Genomic DNA, 15,549 nt, shown 5'->3' on the forward strand with positions numbered 1-15,549 from the left:
GTTTTTTAAACACGAGACGGACTTTGATGTTGAAACCATTCATCCTCACTGCCTGTGGACTTTCTCATCCCTCCTTCATTGACCCCAATCATGAACTTCTGTCCATCATCTTGAATTTGAGCTTTGGATGGAATTTTTTCCCAGAAAATATTCGTGCCTGGAGTCAAGACACAAACCACTTGACAAGATTTGGCAACATGATGACAAAAAGTTTTGTATTGTATTGTCATTTGCCATTCAGCCAAAACATGCGAACACATTCTGTTTCATATGTTAGGCCAACCCGTCTGATGCATTTTATGTGTAAGAAAAACATTTTGTGGATGTGAGAATTTTTTTAATTTTTTTTTATTGTAACAGTTTAATTAAGGCAGGCTCAAGAAAAGGCTATTTCTCCTAAAAAAAATATCTTGTGATTTTTACATTTATACATTATCAATTAAGTGCTCTTACACTTTAACACAAAAATTTGAATGAGATTTAATTAGACTGTAGTCAAGATTTCTGCTCTACGTTAAAGTGAGGGTCCTCATCGGAAGTAGTTTGGACACTCGTGGGCCACAAGATTCCAGGCTTCGTTGAAGGCAGCTACCACTCTCTCATCCAGAGGACCCTCCTCCGCTGCATCCAAGTTCTGCTGAAGTTGCTCCATGCTTGACATGCCAATGATGACTCCATCTCCAAGATCCCCCTGTAATGGCAGATGATGCATTCGTAAGAGAAAAATATTGCTATCGAGCCACAAAACGGTTTAGAGGAAGATGTTTCATTTCAAGCTTTCCATGCACAGTAGCTACCTTTAGTTGGGAGTGGTGGTACATCCAGCGCATAGCAGCAGAGGTCAGGGTAGGTTTTTCTGAGCCGTACGCTGTCTCCAAGGCCTTGAGAACCACATCTATGGCCTGGAAATTACTTTCCTTCCAGTATCTTACACAGAAGAAGTCACGGTTACGGTCTGTGTTTTATTAAAACATTGATGTAAAAAGTATAGACAGACCTAATATGCAACAACGTTAAAAACTGTAGTATAAACTACAGGTCGTTTACCTGTCCCGATATGCTGCAGCCCAGTTGTTGCCAAAGAATCGTCCTGCAGGCTGGGAGCCATCTTTGTCCTGATAATGATACTTTCCTGTCAGAAGGCCACCTGGCAGAGGAGGAGAAATGTCAAAGTTCAAGTTACCTTGCTGCGTTTTGAGAAAATGCTATATATTTAAAAACAAGTCTTTAGGTCTGCAGCCAAGTCGGAAAATGTAAACTTGTCACCGTACTAACCCAAGCATACCTGTGCTCGAAGCTACAGTGAATGCTAATGTCAGTATACTAACATGCAAAGGGTTGTTGAGCTATTTTAGTCTGGACCAAAGTGGTAGACCTATCTAGAACTTACTTAGACTTAGAAGTGACTTTCTATCCACAGAGCCCAGCTGCTAGCATGGCTTAAAACAAGAACATATTGTGACAATCAATGTCACATCACATGACAGGCGACACATTTATCACCGGTCACGAGTGTCTTGTTCTGAATGGAACAAACACGCTGACTGTACGGTGCACCACAGGGAGCAGATCAACAGCACCTGCTAGAGGATTGTATGCGTAGAATCTCATTCCGTGGTATCTCAGACATGGCAGCAGCTCTGTCTCCACCTGTCTTGTAGTGGCATTGTACATCCCCTGTGAAAGGGGGGAAGAGTCTAAGTTAGTCCTCATATTGAGAGATGACATTTAGTATAGTTGGGTGCTGATCTACTCTTGCGATGTTTGAGATGTTACTATGCCGCTGTATCGCCAGAATACCTGATACACGGTGGGAATGATCCAGTTGTTGTGTCTGCAGATGCACACAATTTCAGCCACTTCCCACGATGCATAGTTCGACAGGCCATACTCCTTGAATTTTCCCTGCGGGTAATGTATAACATCTAATCATGAACAAAGTATTGCAATATGATGAAAAATTATACTCTGTAGACAAATATGTGCTTTTTGGTGGGTTGTGTTTCAGGAAAGGTTTCGGCGACATGTTCAGAGTTTTAACTCATAGGAAATAAGATGTCTGGGCTCTTTACCTCTTTGTGCAGATCATTACAGGCCCTGAGAGTATCCTGGATGGGGGTCTGGTGGTCCGGGGCATGGAGGTAGAACAGGTCCACACAATCAGTGCGCAGCCTCTGAAGGGAGGTTTCCAGCTGGGAGCGCACACTCTCTGGCTTCAGCGTCTTCCCATCCCAGGGGTTGGCCTTGGTAGCTATGCTCACTGTGACACAGAATCAATGAATTACAATGAAAAATTGAAGTGTGTGTTCATCACCAGAACAGTGGAGGTAATATTTAATGTTTAAGGGGTGCTCATTGATTTCTACATTAGAGTAATAGGGCCAGTCAAAAGAAATAGGAAAATGAGGGGGAAGATTATTATTATTATTTTTTTACATTTCGAGAATAAAGTCGAAATGTCGAGAATAAAGTTGAAATACTACTTCGAGAATGAAGTCGAAAATTGTGACCCGGAAGCACTTTTCCGCAGCTCCAAACAACCGGATGTTGATGTTTTGTTAGCCAGTTTGGTCGCTGACGCTCGCTGCTAACCAAGTTGTAAAGTGTCGATATTCTTATTGACAGATTGAATGTGGAAGAAACCATGCGGGACAACGAGTGTTCGCACATGAACGTCGACGTGTGTCCTGACACGATAACGTTCAATTGCAAACAACTGTTAGTGAGTTGTGCGATGCGTGCAGTTACCGGAGCTAGCGTAGCTTTGCTAACGTCAGTTCACGTGGATGTGTGACGGCTGAACTGGACTGGTAACACAACACGGACGTTGAGGGCTGTTTCCACTTTATTGTCGACATCTCGACCGTCTTCCGTAGATTTCTGACCTGATGTCATCAAGATTACGTTGCTTTGCGTTTTAGTTCATTTCGGTGGATTGAACTGAAAGCATGTTTTACAGCTGCGGGTGTTCGGAAGATGTGTGAACATTTAGAAAGTTGAGCGGGGGACCGGGAGTAAGTTCATGGCTTTTGGAGCACAATTGGTACAATTATGACTAAATCCATTAAGTCTGCTGGTAGGTTTCCAACTCTTTCACCACAAAGCTCTGTAAGTATTATCCCTATACATATGGGATATGACTGCTCTAAGTTGTCTTTAATAACTGATTTAATGTTCAGAGCATAACAAATACAAACCAAACCAAACGAAAGAAACCCCGAAAGATGTTTGATTTATGATCAACCAATAACCAGTTAATCACTAATGGGGTAATCGAAGTACTGGTTGGTTCATGGATGCTTGATAAAAAGATGATCCATGAAAAAAGTAATCGGCACACAGATTAGTTAATTAGTTGTATATGGGCCTCTGGTTATGAGGGGTCATTTGAAGTTCCCATAATTCCAAGCTCCTGCCATCTACCAACCAGCAGGTACGTCGTCTGATTGGAGGGGGGAGACACGAGTAGATCCGCCTCTGGACTGTACCTGTGTTGGGGAGATTCATGCCGCCTATGACCGCCTCCGACTTCCCGTCCACGTACATGAGGGCCGTGTCCACGCGGCTGTGTCCCCTGGCCAGGAAAGCCTGCGCCATCTCCAGGCTCAGCTCGGCGTCGGCTCGGCCGCCGAACGCCATGGTTCCCAGTAAGGACACGGGCCGTGTCGCTTGAGACGACATGTTCCTGCGAGCCACCCCACACCTCGGTAACCGTGCGAGCGCGTCTCCGGCGGTGACGGTCTGTCGAAGTGTGCACAGCCCGGTTACTACCCGCCGCATGCTACGGCTCTGCAGCGGAGCGACAGGGTCAAAGGGCAGCGCTGTGGCGGATAAGGGAGCGTCGTAAAGTTACTTAACCGCTATAAAAGGTACAAATGTTATATAAAAATTTTTTTTTTCAAAAAGCAAGTAGGGAAATCTGGCTTCTTTGCTCTGCTGTGGTTGAGGAGGTGCAAAGTTTGTTTGTTTTCTTCCCCTGGGTGACCACTTCCGGTTGTTTTTTAACCCGCATGTCATAAGTTGTATAAGTTGCGTCATATGCAGGGTGTAACTCTCAATTTTCACCACAAGGTGTCAGCAAATCACCATCCTTTTTTTTTTTTTTTTTTACTAAACATGCTCGTGAGTGTCTCCTGCCCTCAGCAGTGAGCTCTAGCATGTTGTCCACATGTACAGTAGATGTGATGATGAGGTGAATACTGTGTGATGAGTGGAGCCATATTGTATTTACCTGGACAACCGCAGAATGATCCAGCATGTGTGTTATCATCTATAAAGTTTTTTTTTTTGGAGCAGCCAGTTAATTCAAAAAACGAGCATGCACCATAGGTCTTTAAGTGGGAATTTGTTTAAGATATACACCATGCACTAAAGAAGATAAAAACATAATAATAATTTTATTACTCTACTTGCATATCAAATTCTGATCTGTTGTTGGACATATTTCTAACAAACAAATAAACTTGATGTGATATGTATTTGTCAGTCAAACAGATGAATCAAGTAAGAATGAGAGCACTATTTAACCCAATGTGCTTAAATGCTTAACACTATTGTGTGTTTGGTTCCTATAGGCCTCCCAGGTTATAGATATAGCCTACTGATGGCATTTTGGAGCGCAGAAACAAACACACTTGATGTGTGAAAGCTTGATGTGACTCAACAAGCGCAGGGAAAACATCAACATTTATGCAAAGCGTATCTTGTGTCTGGCCAGCCCCTGGTCTCAATTGAAACAACGGCTTCCCTCGTGGAGGTTGCACGGCCTGGGCTGACCCGGGACTGCTTGGGGGTCATGAACACACATGAGTTGCAATGGAAGCTTTGTTTAGGGAGAGGCAGTCCCGACTCCTGGCGACTGACCCCTTGACCGCACCATCAGCTCTTTGCCCCAGTGCAGAGTGAGACCCTCCCCTGCTTCCACCACCAGCATCCTCTGGTGCTCCACGGGCCGATTTATACATCACTTCTGGACTATAGACACGCTTGCTCCCTATTTCGCACATGGCCCTTTGTGCGTAAAACCCCCGCGCGCGCACCGCACCGTCTTTCCACCATCACTCGCGCAGAAACAAAGTCACACACAATAAAGCCTCAAGTAGGATACATATATATGTATAAGCACATGTTTCCAATCAAATATAATTACGAGTTCTGATCGGGGTTGCTTCTACTGACTTTTTAAGCTGCTGATTAAATCTAAACCCATAAAGTCGCGTACAGTTTGCCCGTGCACTTTCGCAGGCTGCGGGGGTGTCGTGTCGTGAGTTTCAGATGCTGTGAATAATAGAAGGCGCTCTTGGTGTGGTGTCCTCCCCCCTCCCCAAAAAAACCCCTCCATCATTACCAAGTCAATGGAGGGAGGCAGAGCGCGCTCAGCCTCCGCGAGTCCTTTTGGCTCGTAAAGATCCCACAGCTGCGGCGAGGGAGCACATAGGTGAGCGCCAGTCCGCAGCCAGTGTGTCACCCGCCGGCTCAGAGAGAGAGGGAACCCGGCATGTGATGGATCTGTCACTTTTGGTCACTGGCGGTCGTTTCCGCGCGGGAGACGCTTTACGCGCCGTTTGAGTTTATCCGAGACCGTTTGGATTTTGTTAGATGCGGGGTTTTTTTTTGTTGTTGTTATTTTTTGTTGCTTTGTAGACTTTGTAGAATTGTGCTCATGAATGAACTTCGCCACTAATTCAACCTGAGTCTAATCCAAGAGGAGGAAAATGGATAGTGTCATTTTTTCTTTCCTCCTAATATTTATCCGAGGGGCTCACACATTGCGTTATGGCAACGCCAACAACCTGCAACCCTATATGTGAGTAACCTTTTCCACCCCCCCCCCCCCCCCTTTTGTTTTGTAAGTAACATATATTAAAGTGAATTCACAGATTCTCTTGACACGTTGTTTTCTCTTCGACTTCACTGAAGCTGTGTGTTTTACAGCCTCACGTTCCCTTTGAAGTTGGAGAGACCTGCTGCTTCCCCCTGCACATGCACAAACTTGTGACAAAGACTGAACCAGAGGCAGAAAACAAACATTTTTTTTATCTTGTTTCAGGGGAATCAAACAGCGACTGGGTGATTTGTAAATGCTAGAACATCATATAGTCATAACATCACTGTAAAGTACATGGTTATATATTGAGGATGGTGGGTGCTGCATTCCCAACTCTGCCGGACGGTGTTTGTTTTAAAGCCCCTCACAGTGAAGAGCCGGCCAATTATAACAGATATTTGAAACCCCTCAAAATAATGAACACACGGCTTGAATTATGTGAGAGGAGATTGTCTGCTGTTACCTGCTGCCACTAACTACAAGGTTTTTTCATGTGCAATTATTATGGGTACAGGTGGTGGTGACAGTGATTACTACTGTTTATGAGATGAGCAGCTGGATCTTCATACGCTCTGCTGGTCCGTCTTTGGAGATTTACCAGAGGAGTAAACGTTGCACTTTTCTTTTCATCCATCAGCAGCGGATGGTGTGAAGACATCAGTGGCACCTCCCCGAGACAGACTTTGTTTAGAAAAGGACAAAACATCACAGTTTTAGAGGCTTACCACATTTTACCTCGGGGGTCGGTGAAAATGTGAAACTGTCTCCTCGTTCTGCTGACGTCCACTCTCATCTACGTGCATCCAAGTGAAAACATCCATCCTTTGTGCCGTATCTACTGTGAAAACACCTTCATTGTTTCATGTGAATTGTGGTATAATTTAGTTTTTCCATTCATTTAGAGAATATTGTGCACTGAAGTGGTAACTGGTGACAGCGGTTGCATTTCATATGCTTTTGTTTCCCTGCAAACCTGGCTCACATCTAAAACATTTTGAACTTGTCTGGTTATGATTTTTTTTTGTTTTTGCCTTTTTTGTTTAACTTGTTTTGCTTTCATGTCCATGTCCACCCCCCGAAAAGACTTTTGTGGGAACACATTTCATGTGAATATTGAGTTTATGGTGAACTACAAGCAGTGACTTGTGCCTTGTAGCTCAGCGCTCTGAAGGGGCGGATGTATGATGAGTTATCCTTAAGTCTTTAAAAAATACCAAAACCCAACAGCATGAACCGCCTCACACCGGTAATGGCCTCTTTTCTATAAACAAGAAAAATAAAAAGGCCTTATTCCAGCATCATCATGTTGATCTTTTCGTGCACCGCGTCTTGCAGTGCTCATAAATTCTCCCGCTGCCATGTGTTCATCTGTAAAAACAGCGCGGGGCATTTTGACACGTTAAGCATTTTTATGACTGTATTTCTGTTCTTGTTCCAGGCCCAACGTGTGCTTGGAGAGGGAGGTGACACTGGTCGCCCACAGGCAGCCGTGTGTGCAGGCCTTCACACGCATGGTTAAAGTGTGGAAGCAAGGCTGTGTGGGGCAGTCATGGTGCATGGGATACGAGAGAAGGTGAGTAATACACATGATTAAACTATTATTATTTCATTCATTTTGCGGACACTTTTGTTCAAAGCGATTCACAATCAGGGAGCGTTATGGGCCCACAGCGGGATGACCTGGAAATGAACCCCCGACCTCCTGTGTCAAAGTCAGCGCTGTAACACACTAAGCTATTCCAGCATTTGCCACATCGTTTGCCATCTGTCGTCTCCCCCCCTTTCTGCACTCAGAACCTTTGGCTGTGTTCTTACTGCAATCGCTCCCAGTGTCACAACTGCCCGGGGACGTCATGCTGCGCTGATTAAGCTCCGGCTACAACAGAGCATTAATTAATGGTTCTGTCCAATTATCCAAGAGTCATGCAGCCAAAAAAAGAATTCATCACAGAGGGCAGCATCCGACAGGATGAGGTCTGACTCCTTGATCTCCTCCTCCCTCTTCCCTCTTCATCTCACTCACTCTTGTTCTGTAATCACCGCTTTGAACCCCTCATCCAGTTAAGTGCAAGGTGTTGCCCCACCTCACCGAAGTTACCGTCTATTTAACACGCATTCGTCTCCCCAGCCCACGTTCCTTTGATGCAGGGTCCGCCTAATGCTAACGCGATAGCCCGTCTCTCCGAGTCAGATCGAGGAGCCGCTCACTGGCTTTCTCCACGTTATCTGCCGTGTTACCGAGTCAAGAGCCTACTTTGAAGGCAGCCAAGGCCACAATTACTCGCCGTAGACGGAATGGGTTCCCACATGGCGTAATGACCGTGGAGCATAGAGTGGGGTCCCAAAGTACAGGGAGAGGCACTGTCCTCTGAAGCCGCCTGTGTCGCAAGTGACACGCTCTTTAAAAAAAAAAACTAAAAACGGTGTCTTTAGAGTCTGGGAAAATGTTTGCACAATATTCCGCTGCACCTGACTCAAAAGACTGGCAGCCCATTGAACAGATTACATAGCTCTTCCTCCCTAATCTACAGATATTCAACCACTTGAAGGATGATGAGCGAGTGCCAAATATTAAGTCAGATACTCCTTTCGTATGCGTGGTCTCACACTCTTGCGCGCACTACTGTTTTACAGTGGAAATACTACAAAAACCTTTGTACACTCTCGCCCCTCGATTTGCTTTTGCACTTTTTCAGGTCAGGTTTCTATTTGTCACTGCGGCAAGTTTGAAAGATTTTAACTCGCTGTTTGTCATTTTAACAGGACGGCGTACTACACAGCGTACAGACAAGTGTACAGGCAGGATTATGAGACTGTGTACAAGTGTTGCCCTGGATGGTCCCAACTTAACGGAGAAGCGGGTTGTCTTTATCGTGAGTATCCCCCTTCCTTACATTTTTCCATTCAGTATAACAGAGGGAATTAATGAAGGTAGGTGTGTTTGATGAAAGACAACGTGTCCCCAGAAGCACTCGCGTTGATGCAGCTCTCACACGTGGTTTAAATGCGGACGCTGCCGGGGAAAATAATTCTCCAGTGCTGAAAGTGTTTAAGTGTGAACATTCTCTCTCAAATTGGATTTGCGTTATAGCACTCTGTTTTTCACTCAACCGTAAAAACAAACAGTTACGATGTGAGCAAGGCCTTCGCTCCTTGGCAGCATGTTTGAATCCTGCCTCTCGTCCATGCAGTCACACCACTGTCGTTGTTCAGAGGTGTGACATGGCAGTGCAGGTCAGAGGATTCCTGAAAACAGACAAGCCCTTACCGTGATGTCGCCCCCCCCCCCCCGACCGATCTGCATAAAAAGAACAAAGAAACACAAAAATGAATCGCCCCACGGTAACCCTGACCCCCCCCCCCCCCCCCCCCCCGGTCCGTGTACAGACAAGTAGTTCTGTTGGTCCCACTGAAGCTGCCAGCAGCTCATCACCTTGTGAATAAGCTTAGCTTCACACCACTGAGACCAAGAAGCCTCCTTTGATGGGATTTTACAGTCAGTGATCCAGATTGCATAGCCTGCATACCATAGACGGACCCTTGGCAAAGGCTTCCTGTAAGCAGTGTGTCCCCCTGTCCGGTTGACTGACAAGTTCCCACTCTGTGTGCTTAATGTCCCGCTCTCACACCCCGAGCACTGACACACTGCTCTGCGCGGTGGCCATCCGACGGGAACCTTGCCGGGCTGGGGAGCAGGAGAAGATCTCCTGGATGTGCCTGTCATCAGTGTCTTATTATGGCATCCGCGCTCTCTTCAATGAGCTCTTTGTGTCCAGAGAGGTGGTTACAGTATTAGATTATACGAGGAAGAATTGCTCTTGTCTCTTCCGTGAGTCTGGTTTGTCTTAAAACACCCCTAAAGAAATGTCTTTCAAGGAGACACCCCTCCGCACTGCCCAGGGTCTCCCCTCACTCAAAGTGGACGGCGGGGTTTCTGTTTCTCCCCTTCGCGTGACAATGGCGCCTCTCTTCGACATGAGCCGCGGCTTTTATCTCTGTAACCAAAGACGTGGGCAGCACTTTTGAGATGGGACACACTAATCACCCTTTTCTCTGAGCCATTGAACCAGGATAAAAGGAAGCTCACACCACAATCCTCCCTCTCCCACTCCTGCGCACTCTGCTATGCACTGTCGGTACTGTACCTCAGTCAGCACGGTGCAATCTGCGGGGCTGTTTTTCAACAGCGGCTCCGAGGCTTTAGGGCAAATCCCCCCTGAAAACCCCCAAATGAGGGGAAGATGGGGAAGATGGGGAATGCTTTGTGTTGAGATAGTGATTTAGTGTCTGGCACTAAATTTCCTTCTTTCTCTCCGTGTGTGTTCCCTAATAAAATGTCAGTGTAAGGTAATCAGGCTAACGACCTGTGCTTGTTGTGGGCCAGTTGACTGGAACCGAGGGTCTCATCTTGTTGTAGATTGGCCACACGCACAGTGACTCAGTCTCAGTTGTTGTGCTCTCCTGCGTCCTTTTCGTTTGGCGTAATTAGTCACATATTTGAAGGATATACCAAAGCAGATCGAACGTCTGGTTATTTTCACATTTTATTCCACGGTTTCGACCCCCTCCCTCTTGTTTTCCATATCGTTTCTGTTTCAGGCTACTATCATCTAATTATGAAGGTCCATGAGTTTTCCATTCAGACAATTGCATTGATTCAGAGTTCCTGAGCGGGTTTACAAATATTCTAAAATTTATTTGGAGGTTGTTTTTTTCCCCCATCGTCTGATGTTTTCCAGCATTGTTGCACAAAGAATGCTCAAAGTGGAGGAGTCGGGACTAAAACGCTTGCAGTTGTTTCACCATGGAGGGACGCTGTTATTTTCATTAATTTACCGGCAAATTACTTTCCTGATTAATCAGTCTATAAAAATGTCATACAAACGTTAAAAATGCTCATCACAGTTTTCAAGGTGATATCTTCAAATGTCATGTTCTCATTAAACCATCAAATTATAATGATATAAACCAGCAAATCCTCACTTCGGAGACTTGAAACAAGAGAATGGTTGACAGTTTTACTCAAATATGATTTTAGAGCAAAAAACTAAATCATTTATCAAAATAGTTTAAAAATATTTTCTGTCCTTTTTGAAGAATTTAGAGCTACATCCTTTCAAAGTCAGCCAGGAGACTTGTGGAGGCAGAACGGAGCGCCTGCCTCCTCCCCAAGTTCAGCTGAGGTGACTTTTGTGTGTTTTGAAAAGACTCCAATTGGCTCGATGACTATCTCGTTCTTCTGAAGGTGAAGAGCTCTTGACTCCGTGGTCGCGACTTCCTCCACTTAAAGGTTTGGGGGAGCACTCAATCAATGAGTTAAACCTTTTTAAACTGGCCAGTAGCCACGGGCCGGGGCGAGGATGGATGGGGTTAGCTCCCGCAAGAGTGGAAACGAGCAGTTATGTTGATTGACGGCAACAATAAGCTTTGTGACTGGGGCTGAGGAGCAGGGACAATGGCTTCTCCGGTTTGTCGTCCTCGTTAACCGCTGAATAGGAACCGGCCCCCTTTTGTGGTGGGTCCAGGCTGGTGATGGTCTTCTGTCTGTCCATGGGTGGTCTGTGTGTGCGTGTGTGCGCGTGTGTGTGTCATGGAACACAACCATGTCAGCAGTCATGGGGACGGCATCGTGCACAGCTGAACACAAATATGTGTATGATCCAGACGCACACAAAGAACCAGACAGAAATCGACCAAATGAGAAAACACCACGGTGCATTACAAACCAAAAACAGTGGTTCAATTTACATTGTTTGCTCCTTCATCACACTCTGCCCCTGGTCACACCGACATAGTCCTTATGATCTATTGAGTAATGTGCAAGCGTGGAAGTAAGGTCAGCGAGTCAGAGAGTCCAATACAAGGCTACCGCATTAAAAAAAAAAAAGTTTGTGGAATTCCTGTCCAATATGAGGCGCTGAGCAAAATACCAGTTTGCTCAACAAGTCGGGGTCCGTTTGTTGTCGTAAACGCTAAACGGGAGACCTCCGTAGTATTTTTTTTTACATCATGTTTCTCTGTGTAAGGTGACTAAATATCATTATTCAATCCCTCTACTTTGAAATAAGTGAGTGAAGTGTGTTATTATTATATAGACATACAATATGATGGAGGGTGCAGATGGGAAAAAAACCCACATATTCTAATTGTAGGGTCCTGCACTGCTGAGACATTCTTGCTAAGCATTATTGGGCCTCCTTTGTCAAACTGACCTAGTATCCAGCTCAAATGGTATTCGAATCTTTCAAAGCAACCTGTCAGAGATCATCTGACATGGCTGCCGCTGGTTTTCACGGGAACCCTTTGAAATGACACATTCCTCTGCAAAGCAAAACATGATTTGTTGCCTCAAAATACAGTGCTTGGCTCCGCGCGTACCAATTACGGCACCAAGCGGAGCCCGCGGCGCGGGCCTTTGTGTCTGTGAATTGTCCTAAATGTGGTCTCCTTCTGGGCCGCACTCTGGGGGTTAAGCAGATCGACGGACGCTTGACAAACACGGGGGCTTGCCTCTGTGTCGATGTGGTCATCCCCTTCAGGAGCGGTGAGAGAGACACCTGCTTGCTGGGCTTTTCAGTTTGGTCGGTGCGAGTCGCTGACCCCTGCTCAGTCTGTCTCCACTTTTTGTGGAGGCTGCTAATCTTCTCAGAGGAGATGTCTTTGTAATAGAGTTGAGGCATTCGCTATGACAGATGAGTGGAGTTTTGTGCCACGCTGCATGCCACATTAAGGAAGTATTTCAGGGAAGATTAAGCAGGGGCGAGGGGCGGAGGGTGGGGGGCACAAAAATGCCCTGGTTGGCTTCCCCAAATCCTGTGTCTCACATCCCAGAAGGGCAAAGGTATATTCCCCCGTGTTGTCTCTTAGTCATGCTTCCCTCAAGTGACTGAGAGGCGTCTGACCTTTTACTTTGTTGCTGGTGATTTAGTTCATCTGAAGCTTTTTGCACTACAATTTAAGGAATGTGTCATTATTTTGATCTCGCACAGCCGGTGGTAATATCACTGTGCTGAAGAATTTGGATCCCGTCGAAACTGTGCAATTAAACCTGACTACTGAGTGATGCTTTTTCCCTGCTCGTCTCTCATCTGTTGCTTTCACCACATCAGAATTCCCTCACATTAGATAATCTCCGAGGTGGGGGTAGTTGTGTGACTGTAAACTGAAGCTACTGCAGTGAACCCGTAGCTGGTGTAGCCTCGCTGTCGCGAGGAACTGGAAGTCATCGCGGGCAGATAAGCGGTGGTCAGATGGTCTTCCGTTTGGAGTAGGATTTCAGTGGCTTCACAAATTGGTCGTATTTGTCGCCGGTCTCCCTGTACATCTACTGAGATACATGGATGAAATTACTTTGGCTCATCTGTTATAATTGGAGATCATGTCTCCATGTCCTCCCCCTTTGTCTGGAAATGTTACGCTGTGGCTGACATGATGCAGTTGAAGTCAGTCATACACTTCAGCCTTTTATCCTCACACCCTGAAGCACTTTCTCATTTCTTCACCAGACCATTTTACCTTTGCCTCTGTTTGAAAGTATCAGGAGTAGATATTTAGATATGTGAGCTAACGCTTATTTTCATGAAATCAGTCTATTTATTTATTTATTCGTTTTTTAGTCTACAAATGTCAGGTAAAGCGTGATTAAATATTTGTTTTTTATGACAGAATACAACATTTGCAGAGGAAATAATTCGGGAAAGGGGTAAATCAGAAAGCTAACATAAACTTTGACCTACAAATAGAGTTTTTTTTCTTCCTAAATAACTTAAATAATTGTTTATCAACTCGATTATCAAAATAGTTTTATATTTCTGTTGATTGACTGAATGAACTGATTGTTTCAGCACTATAGCTGTAACATGTATTTGGAGCTGTTCATTAAATTGAACCTTAATTCTAATACAAGTGGAATGAAACCTTTTATTGGACTCATTGCTGTACACTCAGTACAGAAAATAATCAAATGTTCATATGATTAAAAACCATAATTAGAAACTAAGGTAAGTTTAAATCTGTAGACGGGGTCAAGCTGAAAACACACACTGTTTCTGTTTGAACAGTCCTGGTCCCACTGACATCATCACTATGACCTTATATGGCCAGTAAATGGCGTCAGGACTTGTAGCACCTGGTGTGATGACTGGTCCCGCTGCCTCTGGTTGGATTTGGTGGTCAGTGAAACTGGCTTTCACGAGGACGTCTTCACAATCACGAGGAAAGGACTGACATTTAAATTCCTCCCGTGGTTGCCTGGACTGTGCCGTTTCACATGTTGCCAGTCAAGAGGAGCAATGACAGACATCAATCCTCTAGAGCCTGTCATCTCTGAGCACTGTACTCTGCTCAAACAACAGGCCTGGCTCAAACAGCTGTCTGACTTCACAGGGGCATTAGCCTCAAAACACATCAGATACAGGGAGCATCCAGACAGACGGCCCTGACACACAGTATGTGCACTCACAGTTTTGGGTGAAGGTCTGTCATAATTAATGCGTAAGGTGAGCGTATGGAATGTGATGGCGCACCTCTGAGGTGGATTCACATGTTTTGAGCTACTTAGTGCCTCTCACTGTTTATGTGTCCTGGATTCTTTGAATTTCACGTCGTAACGAGCGAGAGCAGTTCGACTCACGGGGATTTATGGACGCAGGGCCGCTGGCTCCGGGAGATGGGTGAGCCGCGCTCAGCAGGTGGCTCTTTGATTTGACCCCCTGACTTACAGGGGCACATCTGCATGATCCCTGCTTATGACAGCAAATCAAAAGTTCACTGAATCAACCCAGGTCATTCTCAGGTAACTTTCTCAAAGTGTGTGGGAAAGACACCACGTTTCCTTTACAGCTATACATACTGCCAGTCATTGTCAAACACTGAAAATTGAGTTTAGGAATTTCTTTCACTTGGCCCAAAGCCTGACTCTGCTCAAGAAGAGCCAAGTGATGGATTCCTCTTACATTGGATAGTGTGAATGAAGGAGAATCAAGGTTCCTCTTCAGTCAGGAGCTAACAGGCCGATGATAAGGCTTTGATAGAAAGAGGTCACTGTTTGAAAATGCAGATGTTGACATGTCATGGCAACAGCCAGGTGTCTCTGCTTCGCTCACCATTTCTTTTTTTTCTTCTTCCTGTCTCCCTTTCTCTTACGGTCCTGTCTGTCCACATGGAAAACCTGCAGCTGTGTGTAGCTACGGGGTGTGCTTCAATGGAGGCAAGTGTCGGCAGGGATCCACCCAGCTCTGCGACTGTCCTGCAGGGTTCAACGGACCCAGCTGCCAGTACGGTGAGTGCCAACCTCCTCGCAGTGTTTCACCAGCGGTTTTCAGGCATGAACTCCAGAGAATGTCCGGAAAAACAGCAGGGACATTTCTAAAACATTCGGGAGGGGGGCGGGTAGAGCGCCCACTCACGTGGGCTCACTCTGACGTGTTCTGGAAATTTTACTAGAGGCCTGACAGGAAAAGTTCAGAAAAATGTCTGGACTTCAGGGCATGTCTGAAAGCAGCTTTAGTCTTTTCTTTTTTCATTTTTAAAATCTGCCGCACCAAACAATTTTTAAGTAACGAGTTTAATAATATAACATTAAATCTTATATCATTTTGTTTTCATCCATTTACGCATAATCTTTTCATCATTGTGAGTAGTGGGGTATGACGTTCGAAAAATAGCCTCAGTCAAAGTAGGAACAATGAAAACCCTTCACAGGCTGATTGAAACCGATACCA

The 15,549-nt window shown here is 45.4% G+C and overlaps 2 protein-coding genes across 3 annotated transcripts in view; one reads left to right on the forward strand and one right to left on the reverse strand.

Annotated features, from left to right (window-relative positions):
* Positions 1-331: 331 nt before the first annotated feature.
* On the reverse strand, positions 332-3,780 carry akr7a3 (aldo-keto reductase family 7, member A3 (aflatoxin aldehyde reductase)). Its single transcript, XM_035631110.2, has 7 exons — positions 3,489-3,780; positions 2,073-2,260; positions 1,801-1,905; positions 1,581-1,677; positions 1,048-1,147; positions 798-927; positions 332-691 (listed from the first exon to the last, which is right to left on the reverse strand). Exons 1-7 carry the CDS (start codon positions 3,778-3,780, stop codon positions 530-532), a joined length of 1,074 nt encoding a protein of 357 aa, XP_035487003.2. The 3' UTR covers positions 332-529.
* The window catches only part of megf6b (multiple EGF-like-domains 6b), a 54,567-nt gene continuing 42,747 nt past the window's right edge, over positions 3,730-15,549 (forward strand). The window contains exons 1-4 of one of the 2 annotated variants that reach the window (XM_047332746.1): positions 3,730-3,869; positions 7,266-7,400; positions 8,591-8,700; positions 15,003-15,107. In XM_047332746.1, the coding sequence (XP_047188702.1) occupies positions 7,339-7,400; positions 8,591-8,700; positions 15,003-15,107 (277 nt within the window). In that variant the 5' untranslated portion in view covers positions 3,730-3,869; positions 7,266-7,338. Of the gene's footprint in view, positions 3,870-4,027; positions 5,807-7,265; positions 7,401-8,590; positions 8,701-15,002; positions 15,108-15,549 lie in introns of those variants that run through there. The other variant, XM_035631097.2, reaches the window with a different exon arrangement.

This window comes from Scophthalmus maximus, chromosome 6 (assembly GCF_022379125.1).
Source record: "Scophthalmus maximus strain ysfricsl-2021 chromosome 6, ASM2237912v1, whole genome shotgun sequence".
Taxonomy (NCBI): domain Eukaryota; kingdom Metazoa; phylum Chordata; class Actinopteri; order Pleuronectiformes; family Scophthalmidae; genus Scophthalmus; species Scophthalmus maximus.

Coding starts and splice junctions, on each gene's coding strand:
- akr7a3 (XM_035631110.2), bottom strand. CDS start 3,780: ATGCGGCGGGTAGTAACCGGGCTGTGCACACTTCGACAGACCGTCACC. Junction 1,678..1,800: donor TCATTCCCACCGTGTATCAG/GTATTCTGGCGA, acceptor CCCCTTTCACAG/GGGATGTACAATGCCACTAC. Junction 692..797: donor ACCACCACTCCCAACTAAAG/GTAGCTACTGTG, acceptor CTGCCATTACAG/GGGGATCTTGGAGATGGAGT.